The sequence below is a fragment of the Sapajus apella genome, unplaced genomic scaffold (assembly GCF_009761245.1).
Source record: "Sapajus apella isolate SASKATOON/1434 unplaced genomic scaffold, GSC_monkey_1.0 scaffold5, whole genome shotgun sequence".
Lineage (NCBI taxonomy): Eukaryota > Metazoa > Chordata > Mammalia > Primates > Cebidae > Sapajus > Sapajus apella.
Window position 1 is genome coordinate 30,907,746 of NW_022436945.1, and position 21,898 is coordinate 30,929,643.

Here is a 21,898-nt window from a genome sequence, read left to right on the forward strand (position 1 = left end):
TTTTTTTTTTTGAGATGGAGTCTCGCTCTGTCACCCAGGCTGGAGAATCGCAGCTCACTACGACTTCTGCCTCCCAGCTTCAAGTCATTCTCCTGCCTCAGCCTTCCTAATAGCTGGGACTACAGGCATGTGCCACCACGCCTGGCTAATTTTTTTTTAATTTTTTAAAAAATTTTAATTTTTAGTAAAGAAGGGGTTTCACCATGTTGGCCAGGCTGATCTCGAACTCCTGACTGCAAGTGATCTGCCTACCTCGGCCTCCCAAAGTGCTACAGGTGTGAGCCACCACGCCCAGCCCGGTTTATTTTTTCTAGAAGGCACACCTGCTGAAATCCGGACTCTCCACTGAATACATGGAGGCAGCATTATGCAGTGGCTTGTCATATCTATGCTAATAGAAACCTCAGCTAAGAGTCCTTCTATGCAGCCAGAGTATTAGAATACTCTTAGGGAAGAGAGGTTACAAGTACAGTTTTCAGTTTAGTTCTCTTAGGTCAGACTTAAATTGTCCAATATCTGAAGAGCAGGGAGAGGCACTCACACATTCATACAGATTGAGCTTTTGGGTGGATTGAAAGGACGGTGGGCAGCCCTGCTTTGGGGGTTATCTTCCAGAGAGAGGGTTATTGTCCCTGCTAGGGAGCCCATTGCATTCAACGATGCTGCTGCTGTTCATCGTCTGGCCATGGAGTAACAATTTTGGACATCATGATGATGTCTGGAATTTGTTGGTGTCTAAGTGCATGGTGTTTTTTTTTTTTCCTTTGTGTTAGGCTGGTTTCAAAAGTAGATTATCTCCTTTGTTTTGTTGCTAGCACTTAGTGAGCTTTTAAGAGCCCTCTATGTCTTGAATTTTGGTGGGCTCCATACCCACTTGGTTCCAAAGGGAGTCATTTCTTTGAAAGAAAAATAAAAGGAGGAGGATTTTGCTTTGATTTCTATTTCTGTTTTCATCTTGCTGCTTCAGCTTTTGCTGTAACAAAGGTTTATGTAAGCATCACAAAAAAAGCCCTACCGTCTTGCCCAATGTTTAGTAAGCGCCTGTAGAATATAAAAATGATATGCACAGTCCAAGAGTTTTTTAAAGATTGCTTTCCCTATCCTTTTTCTTTTAAAAGGGTATATTCAGAGGTATCCTGACAAAAATTAAGTGTGTGCATATTAGGATACAAAATATATAGCTAATTTATGTATCTTATTTCTTACTCTTGTTATAAAATGCCTTGTTTTCTTGATTCCAAGATGCCATCAACTGCACTATCAATTACAGCAGTTTTACAAAAAATAAAAAGAAATAATTACAACGAGCATACATCACCAACCCATAGTTGTCAGATGCACCTAAAATTCAATAAAGTAAAATAAGAAAAAGCAGGTGTCTTAAACTTAAGGCCAAATGATATTTTTTTGGAAATGGAAAAATTGCCTCTATTCACGTAGGAAGAAGCCTTTAAGCCAGCTTCCTTCTACACAAAGAAGCATTTACCATGATAAAGTTTCACTTCATGGAACACTGCTCTTTTTCCCCATAACTTCTCCCCAGGTTATACCTTTTAATTATTTTATTTTTTAAATGCATTTCCAAATGAGAGGATCCCAGGGCTTCAAATACCATTTTTCTAGCTCTTCTTTAAACCTGTTTTGGCACCTACATATAAAATGATATTGACCCGATTCAGTGACATCACTGAAGACAAAGACTGTCACATTTTTGGCGATTGCGGCAAAGGGAGGCGATGGGGTGCCAGCACGCCCACCGCCCGCCCAGGGCCAGAACAGGCCGCCAATCACGCGCCGTGCGCAGCCAGGGAAGGGGGGCAGTTTTCCAAGCCCGGTAGCGCCCCCACGCGGCAGGACGCCCAGGCGCGCGGAGACGCGAAGGGCGCTGATCGCGGTCCCTCCTGTGTTCGCTCTCTCCTCACTCAGGAGCACGAGCATGTTTGACATGCGGTGTGAGGAGGAGGCCTCGGTGCAGCCGCACAGCAGGGCCCGCCAGGAGCAGCTGCAGCTGATAAATAACCAGCTGAGGGAAGAGGACGACAAATGGCAAGATGTGAGTTCCAGCCAAGGCGCGCGGGCAGCGGGGAGGCTTCTGGTAGCAGAAAATTCAGCCGGGTGGGTAGATGTGGACTTGAAAGCCATGCTGGGGAAGGGAGCCCCTAGCGGGTTTCAAAAGGTGACACGGTGAATGTGGGACTCAAAGGAAGGTGACTAGCAGCATGAAGGTATGCAATGATGGTACAGACATGTAATCAGCAAACACCCTGGCCAGAAGCTTGGCCACAAAGGAGAGGGGAGGGGAGGCAGGAAACTGGAATGGGATGTAGAATTGAGGCTACACTATCTTCTGAGGTTATATATTTGAAACTGATCGTGATGATGATGATAGTAACGCTAACAATGGCCAACATCAATCGCGTACCGGTACCAGGCATTGTTCTAAGTGCTTTGCATGCCTTCACTTAATCCTCTTAGTAACTCAATGAACTAGCAACCCTTATTGTCCTTGATTCCACAGACGAGTCCCAGCACAGCTGTCGCTTGCTGAATGTCACACAGCTAGCCAGTGGGGGAGCCAGGATTAGAACCAGGGAAGGAAGGCTAAAGAGGCTGATGAGGGCTTTGAGATTGTGTACTGAGAGCCAAGGCAGGGAGGGAGGAGGGAGAGTGGATTATTGCATTGAATTCTCATAGAGCACTCTGGAGGTAGCTATTGCAAACTTGACTCCACCTTTAGTTTAAAAAGTTAACTTCTCCAAAGTTGATAAAATGTAGTAACAATTACGTCTAGAATATCTTGAGCATTTACTGTGTGCCTGGCACCTTGCATGTATTTTCATATTTAACCATACAAGCTTGTGAGAATAGGTGCTGATATCCTCATTTTAGAGATGAGGAAATGGAGCCACAGGGAGACTGAGAAACATGCCTGAGATTCCAAAGCATGAAAAAGATAGAGCTGGGATTATTTCCCACAGCTGCAACCCCATCCGTCTGACCCCAGAATCCTCACTCCTTATCATTTTGCTATAACTACCCTTAGGATTGTGGTGAGGTTATTGTAAGGATCACATGAATTAATACATACAGAATCACCAGATCGGTAAGACTCAACACTATTTTTTTTTCTGCCTTGACTACTTTCCATGTGGAAACTGTATAATACAAACGAATCCCTACCATTCAATTGTCAGCAAATCTATTAATAATGCAGAGGTTATAAATTGGAAGAAATGAAGTTTCTTACCATTACCTTGTGAGGCAGTTCTCTGAAATTTGGCAACTGACACGAAATGTGATTGCATATTTCACACTGCCATATTTAAATAAATGTGCTGCCCTGTTATGGATACTGTAGATAATATCTGGCTGTTTCTGCCTTTGAGGCATTCCAATTCCAACCAGACTTACATTGGATTGTGTGGGAATGCCTTGTCGTAGGGCCTGGGCCCATAGTCAGTTCACTAAAGAGTAGAAATGTCTAAACTCTGAAGAATAGAAATGGAATTATGTGCAAGTCTGAAGAAGAATATTACATCTTTCTTTCTCTGTCAGGACCTGGCTCGTTGGAAGAGTCGTAGAAGAAGTGTTTCTCAGGACTTAATCAAGAAAGAGGAAGAAAGAAAAAAAATGGAGAAGTTACTGGCTGGAGAAGATGGGACAAGTGAACGAAGGAAAAGTATTAAAACCTACAGAGAAATTGTTCAGGAAAAGTGAGTTTTTTCTGTTGTTGTTTTTAATGTACAGTATTATCTAGGTGTTTTTTTTTGTTTGTTTCAAAAAATTGTTGTTGTCAACAAAGGTTCTGACACTAACTTTTTATATTCCCTGTACTATTTCTTTAGTGCTACCTTGATTTCTACCCAGGTCTTCTTTGCAATTTTCATTAGTTGATTTTGTTAACGCTTCTCCCTCCTATGTCCCATCCTTTAGAGAGCGGAGAGAGAGAGAGTTGCATGAAGCGTATAAGAACGCTCGGTCCCAGGAGGAGGCAGAGGGGATCCTTCAACAGTACATCGAGAGGTTCACCATCAGTGAAGCTGTTCTTGAACGCTTGGAGATGCCAAAAATTCTGGAAAGAAGCCATTCAACAGAGCCAAATTTATCCTCCTTCCTGAATGATCCCAACCCCATGAAATACCTGCGGCAACAGTCACTGCCTCCACCCAAATTCACTGCCACTGTTGAAACCACCATTGCTCGTGCCAGTGTTCTGGATACCAGCATGTCAGCAGGCAGTGGGTCTCCAAGCAAAACTGTCACTCCCAAAGCAGTGCCTATGCTGACACCTAAGCCTTATTCCCAGCCCAAAAATTCTCAAGAGGTTCTGAAGACCTTTAAGGTAGGACAAGTTCTTTAAGAGTAGAACTGAAGCTGAACTCCAAGGAGTCAATCGAAAGAAGCATCATGACCCAAGAAAATATCATTCTTTTTACCAAACAAAAGCAAAATGTGTTAACATTTACAGTTGTGAAAGATATAGGTCTCTGGAGATTTGGTTTGTAAATGCTTAAGGGACAGATGTTTCCCTCAATTGCTGTTGTTAATACAGATGGACTCCTGTAGATCAATAGTGGAGGCATCTCCATGAGCAAGGTCTGTTTTCTAGTTAGATAAAAATGGCATGGTTTTCTGTACTAGTGGTAAAAACCCTAATTTAGTAATACCCTAGTATTTCTAGGTATTGGGAGGTATGGCAGACTCCTCAAAACAAAATTTTATTTGCTTTTGGTTCAAATAGAAGTATATGCAGCTACCTCTCTTTTAGGAAGAAATTGACTTATTCAAAAAGATGCAAGGAACACATGGGAACATGGGAAATACCCGGTCCTCCATAAATGAGATATGTGTTTTTGTTTTTTGTTTTGAGACAAAGTTTCATTCTTGTTGCCCAGGCTGGAGTGCAATGGTGCAATCTTGGATCACTGCAGCCTCCACCTCCCAGGTTCAAGCGATTCTCCTGCCTCAGCTTCCTGAGTAGCTGAGTAGCTGGGATTATAGGTGTGTGCCACTACGCGTGGCTTTTTTTTTTTTTTAAGTAAACATGGGGTTTTGCCCTTTTGGTCAGGCTGATCTCGAACTCCTGACCTCAGGTGATCCACCCACCTCAGTGTCCCAAAGTATGGGACATACTTTGGGCATGAGACACCGCACACAGGCAAGATAGGTTTTTTAAGCAAGTAGAACGAAACTAGGTTGTTTTGCTAATGAGTGTGTGAAATAATGTTTCAGACTGAAGAACTTGTGGAAACCAAACATCTTTTCACTTCCTCAAATTCAAGTATTTTCCCTTATATCAGGAGGAAGCACTCATCCTTTGTCTTGGGATCAGTTCCCCTTGTCCTTGCACTCAAAGAGTTTGTAATAGACAGAGGTGGAATGCATCACTCGGAGATGTGACCATTACGTAGAAAAGTTTTCGTGACCAATTGAGCAATGTGATACCATGTGTCTTTCTTACTGTATTTCAAAGGGAACCAAACCACACTTTCTGACTTTTGCTAAAATAACTCTAAACGTATCTCCAAAATCTCTGCCTTGGGCTTTGATAAAACAAAATCCTGACTGTCTCATCTGGATTTCATTGAGCTGCTTGTCCCCTTATAATGGCAGGGACCATGTCTCTGTTATTCATGGCTTCATGCCGAGGGGCTGGCACAGGTGCCCAGGGCAGAGTAGGCACTTAGCAAGTGCCCCTTAAATAAATACATGATTTTTTTTTTCTGAGAAGATGAGCTGCTAGTCATACGGACTCACACACACACAGATATACATATGCCCATGTATGTTCAGTGGTTTACCTGTTTCAGAAGCTTTCCTTTACCTAGGGCCTATGATAATGAACAGCTATGATATTTCCTGAAGGAAGAATCTGTGTTGAGGTGGCCCAGAATAGGATAGGGAATACCTTTATTTAACTGGATTTCTAAGGCATCTGATCATAAATCTAGATGTCCACTTCCCCTCCTTTATGTAAGTAGTGCAAAGTGATTATTTAAACAGAAGAATTAGCATAGATGATTTCGTGGCAGAACTTCAGCTCTGAGAAAACTGTTCTTCACCACTGTGGCAGGGTGGTATGGTGGCCTCAGGAAGCACTTCCATGGAGGGGTTATTAAAGAATTTGAACAGAGGCCCTCTTAGAGCTGGAAATCACTCCTGACCACTCACTAGAGGGGGTCCCCTGCCGCATCGTAGTCCTCATTGGCTAGTATTTCTATTGATGGCCTGCAGTTCCATTACTGAGTGCGTGGACAGCAACTCTGGTCAAAGGTCAAAGGTAGTATGCAAATTAGACCATTGTTACCAGCTGACAATGCCAGGACAGAAGACAAGGGGTGTGTGTGTGTGTGTGTGTGTGTGTGTGTGTGTGTGTGTGTTTCTTCTTGGAGGGCAGGGAATACAGGCTTAGTTGTTTTCCTAGTACAACAGAATTAAGGGTAAAGGAAGATCAAGAGAAATAGTTTAAGGCAGTGTTTTTCAAACTGAGAGTTACCACCTGTTGCTAGGTCATGAAATCAATTTAGTGGTTTGATGCCAACATTAAAAAAATGAGCTAGAATAGAATACAATTTAAAAAACATAATGTGTCACACAGTGAAGGCAAATTTGCTTAGGGAAATTTCTTTTTCAGTTACATTTATGTATGTGTGTGCTGAGTTGTGATTTAAGTTTCTTTTCATGGGTAACAGATAACAGAGTAAGAAGGCCAGTTGCCTAAAGTAAATAAACTATAACTAATATCCAGCCTTCCATTATTTATTTTAGAAGATTTTAAAAGGCCTAATGAGGCTGGGTGAGGTGGCTCATACTTGTAATCCCAGCACTTTGGGAGGCTGAAGCAGATGGATCACTTGAGGCCAGGAGTTCAAGATGATGAAACCCTGTCTCTGTTAAAAATACAAAAATTAGTCAGGCATGATGGCACACGCCTGTAATCCCATCTACTCAGGAGGCTGAGGCACCCGAATCGCTTGAACCAGGGAAGCAGAGGCTGCCCTGAGCCAAGATTGCGCCACTCCACTCTAGCCTGGGTGACAGCATGAGACTCCATCTCAAAAAAATAAAATAAATAAATAAGTAAATAAATAAGAGACCTAATGATAATAATGGCTAATAGTTAAGTACTTAAAATGTATCACGTACTGTTCTAAATTCTGTACATATAGTAATCCATAAAATCTCCATAACAGCACTATGAGGAAGATATTATTACTTTAAATTTTGCGTCTGAGCACAGAGAATAGGAAACCTGTTGAGGATCCCATGCCTGTTAAGTCGTAGAGCCAGGTTTCAATCAGGTCACCTGACTGCAGAGCTCCCTCTCAAAACCACGCCACATTCTGCTTCAAATTTCAAGACTGAGATTTCCAGATGCCTTTCAGTAAGCCAGGCTAACCACCCTCTCGGGTTCCCCCTTTCTTGCTCTAACTGCCTCGCCTAGATGTGAGTGCAAAAACAAAAATATTTTAATTTGCATAGTCTTTGTTTCTTTAAAAAAACGGAGGTTATAAAAATAACTAAAAATGGAGATTCACTGTAACAGAGCATGGTATCAGATCCCTTGCCCTCTGCCATAGCTTCAAAAAAAAAGTATCTGTTGCCCCTGCTACCCCCACAGGATAACCTGTAAAATATTCCTGATCTGTGGTAAGTTCCACCTCATTTATATGCTAGCCAGAAAAAAAAGTCAAAATTGTGGAATAGCAGTCAGAACTGAAACGAAACATTATTGGAACCCCAATATGTGGTGTGTGTGTTTAAGATTCTTTGGTTTCCTGTACTTTAAAATAAAAGCACACCATAAATGAACATGAAATGGAATCTAAAGAGAAGCCGCCCAAGCAGGGCAACTACCTCATAAGGAGGCCCTTAAAGATAGCATTTATAGAAGCCGTAACTTATAGATCTCATCAAACATTAGAGAGACCTGTTTCTTGATTGGACTATGGTTATTAAATGATCATCTTTTGAGGTAATTCTGTATGTGTCATTTTATTATAGTCTTTGATTGAGGTATAGCATTTTTTTGTCCGTTCTGGGTTTTATAGGTAGATGGGAAAGTCAGCATGAATGGAGAGACGGTTCATAGAGAGGAGGAGAAGGAAAGAGAGAGTCCCATGGTGGCACCTGCCCACTCCTTAACCAAGTCCCAGATGTTTGAAGGTGTGGCCAGAGTGCATGGGTCTCCACTGGAGATGAAGCAAGACAACAGCAGCATCGAGATCAACATAAAGAAGCCAAACTCTGTTCCCCAAGAGCTCACAGTAAGAACCAAACATTTCCCCACTTCCTTTTGGGATGATTCCATGGTGAAAGAATCTGTTTTTAAAAATAAGTAGGTCATGATAATGACCATTTCTTTCTATGTTGGCATATTAGTTTTCTAGGGTTGCTGTTAAGTACCACAAACTGGATGGCTTGAATGACAGAAATTAATTGTCTCACAGTTCTGGTGGCTAGAAGTCCAAAACCAAGGGTGTTGGCAGGGCTGGCTCCCTCCATTGGTAATGAGGGAGAATCTGTTTCAGGCCTTACTCCTAGTCTCTGGTGACTGCTGGCAGTTTTGATATTCCCTGGCTTACAGATGCGTCATCTCCATCTCTGCCTTCGTCTTCACTAATCTTCTCCCTGCAGATGTGTCTGTATTTCGATTTCCCGTTTATATTTTATTTATTTATTTTGAGATGGAGTTTTGCTCTTTTTGCCCAGGCTGGAGTGCAGTGATGCAATCTTGGCTCACTGCAACCTCCACCTCCTGGGTTCGAGTGATTCTCCTGCCTCAGTCTCCCAAGTAGCTGGGACTACAGGTACACACCACCACGCCCAGCTAATTTTATATTTTTAGTAGAGACAGGTTTCACCATGTTGGCCAGGCTGGTCTTGAGCTCCTGATCTCAAGTGATCCACCCATCTCAGCCTCCCAAAGTGCTGGGATTACAGGCATGAGCCACTGTGCCCAGCCTGATTTCCCCTTTTTAGAATAACACCAGTCATACTGAGTAGGTCCACCCTCCTCCAGTGTGACCTCATCTTCACTAAATCACATCTGCAGCAGCCCTTTTTCCAAATAAGGTCATATTCTGAGTAGTAAGGGTTAGGACTTCAATAATATGAGTTTTGGGAGGCACGATTCAACCTGTATTATTGGAGTATAATGGAAGGTATTATAATTTATAAGCTAGAACTTACTTTTCATGTCTCATTATTGGTGTCCAGTGTTATAGAATAATAAGTAAATCTTTAAAATATCTTTTTTTTTTTCCTGTTTGTTCAGGATCTCATTAGACTTGTTAATGTCATTTGAAAATAACGGGTGCTATCAGAATCTGGATTTCCATCCCCGGTGATATATATAAAAGGATCTTTTTCTTATTAGTTAAAGAAACAAAAATCCATTTAAAAGCTGAAAGTAATGTAAAGCATGAGATCACTACTGAATGGCCAAGCTAAAAAATGTAGGCTAATTCAGAGTCGGCAGAAAAGTGAACTCAAAATAACATAATATTTGTTGCTTTGGAGTAGAAGGCATTGCTGGGAAAATTACGCCTTCTTCTATCTCTCATCAGAAAGGCTCACACTGGTTTTACTAATCTAACCAAAACTGTCACTATCCTGATGCAGCCCAGCTTTCCGGGTGCGGGCTGGACTCTGTTCCACCTCATTTGTCCTCACCAGAGGCTGAGTTTCTGCTGTTCTAATTTATAGCGTTTGGGTTTGTATTATAGTGAAAAGAAGGGGAAGACTGTCAAGATGTTTTCCCCTAGCCCCTAGAAAGGCTTGGTGTGAAAGGAAACATCTTCCAGCACCAACGGGGCTGAGTGTTAGGTGACCCAGCTAGCTAAAACCCACCCACAAGGCTGGATATATCATTATTTTTCCCCTCTATGATTAGTCTTTTGAAGACTAAAATTACATTTTTTTCAGAGGAGTTAAGAAGATATAACTTTCCCCCGCAAGTACCCAAGTACTCTATGAAAGAGACTCAAATGGGAATAGACCAAAATCATTTTTTCACCATGGTAACACGTTTCCTAGTCTCTAGGAGCAAAGTTTTGTGATCCAGGCCAATGTGGAGTCTCTCAGCCTGGACTTCAGTTTTACTTTTTCATTTGCATACAGGTTACAACTGCTACAGATTTCTTGCAGATGATCATGACACAGAGTATGAGTTCTGCTAACAGTGTGAGAACTTAGCTGGTAGAGTAAACATTAACTTATGCTCTTAAAATTTAAATTAGAAACCCGCCAAATTAATTAGACATGGGGGTTGCATTGCTTTTCAGGGGCAGTTAATAGTTCTGTTCTTACTTCTCTTTTGCCATTTTTCATGATGAGCATTTTCTAAACTTCCTCCATAAAAAAAGATTTCACATTGATTACATATCCCCCAAAATATGTTGTTTTAAGAGAAGCCAAATTACCTGATCTGAAAGAAACTATGCTGTTTCAAAAATTTATGCATGATCACATGGAGAAGGATGGCTTTCTGGACCTTCTTCCTAGAAACCAACCTGATCCTGGTCACCTAAGGATGCAGGTCTAAACTCAGAAAAGCCTGGGAGTCTTTTCCTTTTGTGTATTTCTTCCTAGGAGAAATTGCCTAGTTGAGAGTAATTTCTAGTTCAGTGAATGCTAATGTTTCTGAATAGGTAGTAGTATTTATGGATCCTGTCTATAGTACTTTAGGCTCTTAAATCAACTATGGCAAGGGATATTGCATTACTTTCTGTGTTGGGAAATCTCTGTATATATCCCCCAGACTATAAGCAAAGTTGTTAGCTGTACTACATAGGACTGTGGCTCATTACTAAAACACTCAGCATACTCACATGCAGCTTGGGACACCACAAGTTTTCCATTCAGCGTGTGTTATCCCAAGAGTCATTTGAAAAGAATCACTCTCCAGTAAACCTACTCCTCATTTTCTTTCTTTCTGCATGATTCCAAAAAAAGCATTTCTTGACTGTGTTACAGCCAGTATACTCCTGTTAAAAGAGAAATGGAATTAATTGGTCATGGCAAAATATGGTGGCCAACTTAGAACGGGTGACTGCACTTCAGGGCCTCCCAGGGATTGATACCAGCTTGGACTTCATTTTCTGTTTCAAATTCACTTGCCTGATTCTGTGGGGCTGTCAAAAGATTAGTGTTCTTCTTTTTAAATAGTGTCTTTCTTCCAAAAACTGCATTCCCAACAGATACACTCTCTACAGAGGAGGAGCTTCACCCACTACTAAAATGTCACAATTCCTTTAGGGTGAGCTAGAACTGTTCAAAGGGCACAGCAGCAGCAGTAGGCAGGAGCATGAATTCAGGATGGGAGGCAGAACGACAGAGAAGGCAGCACAGGACCTGCTCAGGGAAGGGATGCATGCGGAGCTTCAGCATCTGTACCCGGGACAGGCACTACGGATGACGTCATGTCATTTCTTCAGTTTCCTTCTACCTCATCTTTCTGATTTGAAACTCTTAGGACTATCACTTTTTTACTTAGAACTGGATCCTAAATTAAGTTAGGAATTAAAAAAAATACTTTGTCTGCACCTCCTCATGCCAGATAATTCCCAGTCATCTTCAGTTGAATTACCTTTATGGTAATAAGATTGTGTAAGGACCTACTCTATTACCTGTTTTTTGGAATGGAAGAATAAACTTATAAACTCGCTGGGGAAAAATTTTCATAAAGCTACCAGAAAAGTATATAGAACAATTGAGAGTTAAATGCAGACTCCGACTTAGGTTCAACTTAACGATTTTCCAGCTCTATGATGGGGCAAAGGCAGTGTATGTTAAATAGCAACTGCACTTCAGATTTTGAATTTTGATCTTTTCCTGGGCTAGTAATATGCAGTAGGATACTCTCATGATGCTGGGCCTGGTTGTGAGTAAGCCCCAGCTCCCAGACAGCCACAAGATCACGAGGATAAACAACCAATACTCTATAGTGCACTGAATCTCCAGATGATTTTGCCCAACTGCGACTGTAAGTGTTCTGAGCATGTTGAAGGTAGGCTAGGCTAAACTATCATGTTTGGTAAGTTAGGTGTATTCAGTACATCTTTGGCTTGACGATATTTTCAATTTACAATGGGTTTATTGGAATGTAACCTTATCATAAGTCGTGGAACGTCTGTACTAGCTGGTAGAGTAAGAAAACCAGAGGAATATAAGATTGCAAAGAACAGGCAAGATCCTCGTAGGTCCAGTTTAGTCTGGAAGGTTTTATCTCAGATGTAGATTTCGATACTTGGCAGTAAGTATGGGATTTGTGTTGAAGAGGAAGAGGGGGTATTCTACACACCAGGAAGAGCAGGATCAAAGGCATGGACAATGGTGAGGAGCCTACCAGAGGACCCCAAGGGGTATAAGAGGTGATGACAGTGCTGTATATTCCAGGCAGAGGGATCAGGTCCTCCTCTGGACACCCCACCCCCTTACCCCCATTTATCCTTGAGACATTTCAGGGGTTTTGTTCATTTTGGCATCTCTGTTAAAGACCCAGTGGAAACTTCACACTTTGTTTTTTCATTTAAAAATACTGGCTTCTGCAAGAAAATCTGTTATAGCACACAAGCAGACTCCTAGAATATAAGACCGTAAAAGAATTTAGAAGGTTTTCTAATCTGAGGGCTAATATGTCCTAAATTTAGTGGCCTACAGAAAGGTATTTTAAGCTACGTCTCCCCCAAAACTATTCCAGTGTTTTCTTGATTCACTCTCAGTTATATTTGTATCTGAAGCTCTTCTTTCCTCAATGGCACCAAAATGATCCTTTTCAAAAATACCTAAAATACTTCATGCACTAGATCAAAGGTCAGACTCCACCTGAACAAGTTAAACTGTCTGAGCCTCAATTTATATTTAAAAGGAAGTATAATAATAGTATATACATCAGATGGTTATTGTGAGAATTCATGTCTGCAGGGCACTTAGCATGCTGTCAGGGTGACTCATAGACCACAGGTGCCCTTCAGCCATCTTTAATATTGTCATACAACAAGTGGGAGTAAGGAAGTTGTAATATCTAATACATTTTTCAGAAGCTCAAAAAGGCAATCAGTATGAAGTTTTTTTGGATTAAAGTTAGATGGTCAAAAATTAACATCTTGAACAGATGTGAATTTCACACAAATGAGATGAATTCCTTGTCAGCTTCTAACTCAGCTTGTTAGTTGTTCCAATTGTAATTCTCTAGAAAACATATAGATGTGGACAGCTTTTTCTAGAAGACAGTTGTCCTTGTAGACACTTACTTGATTCTTCCTGTAGCTCCTTTTTTTCCCCCTTTTGTAGAGAATGGGATCTCACTATATCATCACCCAAGCAGATCTCAAGCAATTCTCCAGGGCTCAAGTAATTCTTTTACCTCTGCCTCACAAAGTGCTGGGATTACAGGCATGAGCCACCATGCCTGGCCTTTCCTGCAGCTCTTTTGCCTCTTCTGTTGTTCCCTCTTTTCCAGTTCTGGCCCCTTCTATCACCTAAACTCTTACGACTCCCCGTGTCCCTCCCTTCCATGCCTGTTCATCGGATCTCTCTCACCAACTCATTTCAAACGATGTGGCCCATGCTCTCCCTCCTAGCCAGCACCATGTCACCAGGTTTGTGGTAACTCTCCCTCATTGACCATGGGCCAAACTCACCTACTGGGTATCTAAACTACTTCATCTGCTTTTCTCAAACTAAGTCACAAGGTAGGTCTGTTTTCCCCATTTTAAAAAGCCCTAGGCCTTCCTCTTGAAAATTCAGTACTTATATTTTCCAATCCAGGAAAATTACAATCGGACCTTTCTTGAAACGTTGCATTTTGCAGTGAGAGCAGGGTGAAGGCATTTGAGTAGGTGCTGCTTTTCCTACAACTGAGACCAACTGCAAATTCCTTTTAGAAGGCAAATGTCAATAAACATTTCTTTACAAACTGGTTTTCTCCATCTAGAAGTAGTTGTAAAATTGCTAGATTTGATGATTTTTAAAAGTCATTAAAGGTATGTAGATACAGATACCTTTACAGATTTCAAGAAAGCACACATCAGGCTAAATAAAATATTAACCTAGCCTATCTAGTTAGCTGGATCAAAACCTCATTATTTCTTTTATTTGAAAAGTTTAGTACACACACAAAAAAGTTTAAGACACGGAGAGCCTGATTCTCCATGTAGATTCTCTGTCTTTCAGTGGCAGTAGATATTTGGAGGTATAAAAGTGAAAAGAGAAACCCATGCACAGCATATGTGACACCTGGGTTGTGGTGCCAGAGCGTAAATAGACTGATTTTCCAGGCTTGTACCCAGATAAGTTATTCAAGACAAGAGCCAGGAAATTGCCCAGAGTCACAAAACCATTGCTCAGGAAAGGACCTTGGACATCACTTGTTCCAACACATGGAGGTTAAATGATCAGTCCAAGCTCCCCAACAACTCCATGCTAGAAACAGGCTCAGAACCCAGGCCCTGGGTCTCAGGAGGGGGTGCCTGCCCTCCTGCTTCACATTTTTAGTTCATCTTTCAGTGTCGTTCTCTGGGCCAGTTCACTGCCAAGATTCTAGTTAAAATGTGCAGCCAGATGCCAGGTAGGCTTTGGGCTAGACCATGTCTCTCTCAAGCCAGGAAACTGCCACTCCCACCCAAGGCCCCAGGGCTGAGTCTGGCACCCAGGCGGTTTGGATCGCGTTCTCAGTTAAGGGGAAGCCAGCTCCTGGCTGAGTCCCATGCAACCTTTCTCTGCTCTCATTCATTCACGTCCAGGGATCTGTTTTTATTTACTTGTTTTCATTCTTGAAAAAGTGTTACCAGTTGGAGAAGGGAAGGGCTCTCCTCTGTGGAGCTGTAACCAAAGAAAAATACAGGTCAGAAAACAATTTTTCCAGCAAGGCAGGTTTGTTTGAAGCCAGCCTCTGAGTTTATCACTGCCAACTTTGAATTCATTTCCTTTGAAGTAATGATGTGAGTACAAAAGTAATAAGCCTCCAGGATGGAGTATCCAGACATGAGTTAATTAACCTGGCTTTGGGGATTTCCCTTGATTTCAGATAGCCTATATACATTGCAGAATACAGAAAACTGTGGAGAAAACATCAACTACCTATTTCTCAAAGACACCCTGAAATTAATGCAAGATTTTTAGAAAATGTGTATTTTTCTTTTTCTCAGTGTGTATGAAGTGTTTTTAAATAGTTCCTGTTACTCAAATTGCTTGCTTTTTCTCTTACTATATCTGAATATTTTGCTAGCAGTAGCCAGATTTTGATGACTAGTATACATTTAAACTCAGCTTGAGAGTATACATTCCATAAATGATGCATAATATTTATTTACTTAACAAGGATTCTGCATCTGGCCTCTAATCCCTCAGAACCTGGACTGAACAGAAATCTCCAAGATAAGCTGATGGCTGGGCAGTTGGGTTTCCAGGAGCCCTAGGAAGGGGAGAGAATCCAGGAGCGGTCTAATCTTTTGCAGAATAAATGAGTGGGAGGTAGAGGAAAGAAAGGGAATGGAAAAAGCAGTTTGAATCATTTCAGCAATAAACGAGACTCTCAGGTGATAGATTGCCTGTCATGGATCAAAACCTTTAAATACTGGAGGAAACTTGGAGCTGGTGTGACTCCAAGCCCAGATGATGGAGCCTTGAGGTCACCAGCACAGGCAGGGTTCCCACTTCCCCTGCCTACTAGCAGTATGACCCTGGGTAAGTCACTTAACCTCCTGGGCCTCAGTTTCTTCATTTGTATAAAGGGAATCATATTGGTACCTACCTCCTAAGCTTGCTCTGAGAATTTTGTGAGATGATTCTTATGAAGGGCCCAACAGCACTGGCAAATGCAGTAAATGTTGATTGTGATTTCTGCTGTTGCTACTATCATTTTACCACATCAAATGTCAGGATAACCTTTAAAGCATCTTTTAAGGTAAGGTAAATTGGATTATCTGGAGTTTGGTGTTTGAGCGCTGAGCCATACAGAAATGCCCTGAGAAATGTGAGAATTCTTGAAAGTAGAAGTTCTGTGTTAGTCATGCCTAAGTGGTAAAACGTTGCTGGAATGTGGTGCGCTGGTACAATAAGCCTTAGTGAAGCAGTGCTCGAGCACCCTGTCCCTCTGCATCACACATTAGGTCTAAAGGGCTTCATGAATTATCTTCTTTCATTGATTCTAAGTGACTCACTTTTCACATTTTAACATCTGTAAATCAGGATCTGTCTTATAATCAATAGTGTGTCATATTTAACAGATGGTGTGTTTTCTTTCTTAGTAGTACCTAAAATGTAAAAAATTGATGGTATTTTAGATTTAATAAAATATGTTCATTTCTTCAAACATTTTTGGTCTGGGGAGGCTTTGGCCCTGTTCTATAGTTATATATTTTGTTTATAGTGTTTGGAAACACCAGTGTTCTCAAGAGACTCATTCATCAATATTTAATTGCAAATTTGTTTCCCAGCCTTAGATAGTTTTCTATAACCTAATCCTTTTGTGGGGAAGGCGAAGCTAAAAATAAGTATTTCTGCTAGTATTTTCCACATAGACATCATAAAACAAAAACACCATCATGTATTAATATTTCTGCGTGTGTGAGAAAGCACTTTAAATTATAAAACCCAACTTATTCTTTGCAATGCTAAACTGATTGATCTTCAAATCCTACTACCATGTTGGTGGTTCATATGGCAAACAATGTAAGCACACACATGTACTATAACCTAAATGTAATTTTAAAAAAAGACCAGCTAACTATTTTCACTCATTAAGTCTCTTGCAGGCATTCAACTCAGACTTGTTGATATATTAAAATATTATAAAATCCATTAAATAATACCAAGGTGATGCATGTTTCCTGCCTAGGTTTTTTAAAGTGCATTTTAACTTAATATTATATTCTTCCAGAATTGATACATGAGTATTCATCATTAGAAAATGCCCATCTAATTATGAGGATTTCAAAACTACCCCATCCTCCAAAGAAAAGTCACATTTTTGCCACTAAATGCTATTGTAAAACTTCTTAGAAACTTGAAAGTTTTGTTGTTTAAAATTTCTTTGTTTTTAATGAATTCGGTGATAGTTTCCACAATGCATTAACTTTAAAGACCTTTCATTTTGAGAGGCAAATTTTGATTTATGGGTAAAATATATATACTTATGAGAGATGAATAAATTCATAGTTCTTGAGAACCCATGGGGATACTTTATGAAACATTTAATAATACCTTTTCTGAAACCGTTATCTTAAAACCTTTGTAAAATTTATGCAAATTTTATAGACACTTTAAAATTTAGCTTTTTACAAGAAACGTCTACCAAAAAATGCAATAGTCATTAACTTGCTCTCTTTAAGTCAAAATATAATCTAGCTAGTATTTAATTCAACATTTTATTTATTTTTACCAAGCAACTATTGTAATAGCAGGATAATTTTGGACTACGTTCTAGGGTCAATTGGCTCCAAATGCAAGACAATGTAAAACTGCATTGATTTTGTTTTTCAATTACAGAAGTAATACATAGTCATTGTAGAACATTTTGGAATATATGAAATATATGTAAAGAGAAGGAAAAGTCACCCAAAATTTAAGCACATTAAAAATAATCACAATTGACATTTTGTATTTTCTTACTATTTTTAATATATGTTAATATATGTATTAGCAGGTATATTTATGTGTATGTATAGGCATGTATATAATCTTATACATGTAAACATCAAACTGTATATGCAATTTACATTTCCTATCATTAGACAGTATTTTCACACATCATTAAGTATTCAACATCTTTTTTCATGATTATATTCTTTTTATGGACATGCAGTAATTCAATCATTCCCCAATTGTTGGATATTTAAGTTGTTCCAATTTTTTTTTACTATTATAAATTCCATCAAGGATAAAACGGATACATTCAGGGTACTACTGAGAGAGAGGAACACAAGCATTGGAGTAATAACTTGAGGTACCATGGAGATGAACATGACGGTGATGTGGCAAATAGATAGTAAGGTCCAAATCACAGAGACCCCTTAGCGGGGAACAAGGAGTGAAGGCAAACCTGGAGTCCCAGCCGTAGAAACAGAAAGGAAGTGATGGATATGAAAACGGGTGTGTTGGGGACTCAATAGGACTTGGCAAATGATGAATATTCATGAGGTATGAGTCAGAGATCAAAGTTTATGTGATGGGAATAACTGGTGCCATAAACAGAAATTGTCAAATTTGGAGGAGAAGGACATTAACCCTAGAGGTGAAACCGAAGCTCTTGATGGACTCTCACACCTGGAGATGAAAATACGAGTCATACACAGAGAATGTAATGGTGAATCCGTGGGAATAATTGATGTATCTGAAGATCGTTCAGCACACAGTGAAGGAAAACAGGGTCCAGTTGAAATCTTTAAGAATGATCCATATTTTGATGCAAAGGAGTAAGAACCAGTGAGAGAAGAGTAGGCTGAGAGTGGGGAGGAGAGCGAAAAGGAAAGAATGAATTAGAACTCTAGTAATAGAGATTCATTGGGAGTCCAGGAAGGATGAGAACTTCAGACTAAAATCCACAGCGCTAAGGGCTACAGGCAACTATGCCTAAGATAGGCCGCTGAGAAGCTAATTGTAACCTTTACAGAACCACAGAATGACTTCACTGATGGTATGACCCTAAGCCAATTTGAAAGGCGTTCAGGAACAAGTGGGTGGTAGCCATGATTTTGAACTTTTGGTGATGAAAGAAAGGAAAATGTGGGATGTATGTCCAAGGTGGTCAAAGGAGGTTTGGGGAGATAATGACCCAAATGGATGTCCTGTTTCCGCTATAACATCTCCCTCCAAACAATCCAGGCTCTCACCTTGAAGCTGCCTAGGAAGCAGAAGAGGGAATTTCTATGGGCAAATCACCTTGTTGGCCTAAAAATTACTGTTAAAAAAAATCATTTTTAGAACCTTTAAAGGAATAATTTATTCACGGGGGGAAAATCTCTTTTTCAGGCAACCACTGAGAAAACGGAACCGAATAGTCAAGAGGATGAGAATGATGGTGGAAAACCAAGAAAAGGGAATATAGAACTTGCCACATCAGGTTTGTTTCATAAGAGACTAGCTTTAAGGTAAATCATGGTAACTCTGAAGACTCAGTGGAAATAGTCAAGAATTTTTCCTACTGAGCCACGGAAAGGTAGGAATTAGACTCTAGGAGTGGTGTGGTTGTGCTGCCACCTAGAGGCTTCCTCGGGAAATTCTGACCATACGGTTAATGTTGCTATGGAAATAAGAGCCCATCCTTTTTTTTTTTTTTAAAGGTACCCAATTTTATTTTGTTTCTTAAATATTTATCTATATAATCATAAAGAATATTGTTTCTTCCATATAAATCATGCTAAAATTGACGATAAAATTTTGACACAGTAACAGCGATAGACAAATGAGAGATAAAAAATATAAAAATAGATGCTGAAATGATAAAGCTCATGAATAGTTAAAAAAATAATGCTATGAATCTGGACAGTGAGTATAAATATGCTATATTCATTGCTTTAGGAAGGAGGCCCGTGTTCCCTAAAGTCTGGTTCTTCAATATTTTTTGCAGCCTTATCAATATATTTAACACATTTCTTCTTTTGAGGAACATTAAAACCTCTCACCCTCAGCAGGAGAATCTCTTGAACCCAGGAGGCAGAGGTTACAGTGAGCAGAGACTGTGCCATTGCACTCCAGCCTGGGCAACAGAGCAAGACTCCGTCTCAAAAACAACACCAGCAACAACAAAAAAACTCTCACCCTCTTCCAGTACCAAATAATTATTTTTATAAGTTCTTTCTCCAGTGTTAACTACCAAATTATTTTTAAGTGACATTTTAAAATAAATTAAATGTCACTTAATAATAGCATGTACTTTTTCAAACTAGATTGTGCGTTCACGTTTTGATATGCCCCCTTAGGTAGTGACTTTTCCACCCCTTCTAAAGTGAACCTAATTCTTCTTTATGTATCAGAGAACACTTTATTTTCATTGCATTATATACATATATCCCACACTCCATAACACATTCCAATTAAGAAATTCTGATGTTAAAAAAGGAGCACTGAAATGCAAAAAAGGAATCATCCGGTTGCTGCTCATTCACTGGGAATGTAGAGGCCGGGTGCAGTGGCTCACGCCTATAATCCCAGCTCTTTGGGAGGCTGAGGTGGGTGGATCACGAGGTCAGGAAATTGAGACCATCCTGGCCAACATGGTGATACCCTGTCTCTACTAAAATATAAAAATTAGCTGGGCGTGGTGGCACGAGCCTGTAGTCTTAGCTACTCGGGAGGCTCAGGCAGGAGAATGGCTTGAACCCAGGAGGTGGAGGTTGCAGTGAGCCGAGATTACACCACTGCACTCCGGCCTGGCACCTGGCAACAGAGCAAGACTTGGCCTCAAAAAAAAAAAAAAAAAAAAAAAAGAAAGAAAAAGAAAAGAAAATCACCTGTAGATGTTCTCTTATCCAGCCCATCTGCCATGATCATGATATATTTGTGTCAGCATTCTGTTTCATGTAGTATTATTCAGATGTAAACCCTGACCCTTAGTAAAAACTTCAGTTCTTCATAGTGCTGTGATAGGATATATTTTTTGTTGCCTGCTATTCTCTAATAATGAAAGAGCTTTGGGAATTCCAGCGTCTTAGGTTCTCTTATACCTCTCAGCACACTGTCATCCAACTTACATTGCCAGGACGGGATATGGATTGAAGGTACTTCATGGCATTGTAGAATAAATGGTCCTATAGTTACTTGATTTTCTTTTTTTTCTCTATGTTTCTGGATGTAACTCCATTGCAGAACCACAGCATTTTACAACAACTGTGACTCGATGCAGCCCTACTGTGGCCTTTGTGGAATTTCCCTCCAGCTCCCAGCTGAAGAGTGATGTGCCAGAAGAAAAAGACCAGAAGAAACAAGAAAATGAAATGAGTGGAAAGGTGGAGTTGGTGCTGTCACAAAAGGTGAGGAAAGTGGCTTAAACCCACAAGTTAACACGGAACCATATTGCAGCTAGCTGCTACTGTGGCAGTTGTGAATAATGAAAATGTATTTTCTCTCCTCATCTTTTCCCCTGTCTTTAATCTGTAGGTTTTCATGTTTGTTTGTTTGTTTTGTGAGATGGAGTTTTGCTTTTGTTGCCCAGGCTGGAGTGCAGTGGTGTGATCCCAGCTCACTGTAACTTCCAACTCCCGGGTTCAAGTGATTCTCCTGCCTCAGCCTTCCAAGTAGCTGGGACTACAGGCATTTGCCACCATACCCAGCTAATTTTTGTATTTTTAGTAGAGACAGAGTTTCACCATGTTTGCCAGGCTGGTCTTGGACTCCTGACCTCAGGTGATCCACCTGCCTCGGCCTCCCAGAGTGCTAGGATTACAGGCATGAACCACAGCACCTGGCCCTAATCCATAGTTTTTCTAAATATAAATATGCTGCTTGTTCATTGTAAAATGTTGAGTGTATATATATATATTTATATATATATATATATATATATATAGAGAGAGAGAGAGAGAGAGATACTCAGTTTATAGAAAGTGGCACACATATTAATATGTAATAAATGTATCAAGTAATAAACATATTTTTAAAATGTATAACTAGAAATAGAGTGAGAGAAGGCATAAAACTCACTGAAACATACATCTCTATTAGTAACATTTGGTAAATGTTCTTTCAACATCTTTTAAAACTTACTTTAAATCATTGATTTTTTAATTCTGAGGAGTTGCTACAAAGAAAAGTGTAATATCATAAAAGTTCTAAAGCCTTACAGTTTGGTTTTAGTTTGCTGTGTGTGTTTGCTTATTTGCTTTTTAACCTATCAGCTTACGAGCTGGTCTCTTTCCAGTACTTCCAGTATTTGTTAGCAATGATACTTCTGATG

The 21,898-nt window shown here is 40.2% G+C and overlaps 1 protein-coding gene across 21 annotated transcripts in view; it reads left to right on the forward strand.

Moving 5' to 3' along the window:
• The window catches only part of LIMCH1 (LIM and calponin homology domains 1), a 349,916-nt gene that overhangs the window by 291,010 nt on the left and 37,008 nt on the right, over nt 1–21,898 (forward strand). For 20 of the 21 annotated variants that reach the window (XM_032274031.1, XM_032274032.1, XM_032274035.1 and 17 more), the window contains 6 exons: nt 1,927–2,053; nt 3,556–3,713; nt 3,934–4,342; nt 8,052–8,267; nt 18,976–19,066; nt 20,812–20,975. In XM_032274031.1, coding sequence (XP_032129922.1) covers nt 1,927–2,053; nt 3,556–3,713; nt 3,934–4,342; nt 8,052–8,267; nt 18,976–19,066; nt 20,812–20,975 — 1,165 coding nt within the window. The remainder of the gene's footprint in view (nt 1–1,926; nt 2,054–3,555; nt 3,714–3,933; nt 4,343–8,051; nt 8,268–18,975; nt 19,067–20,811; nt 20,976–21,898) is intronic. The other variant, XM_032274038.1, reaches the window with a different exon arrangement.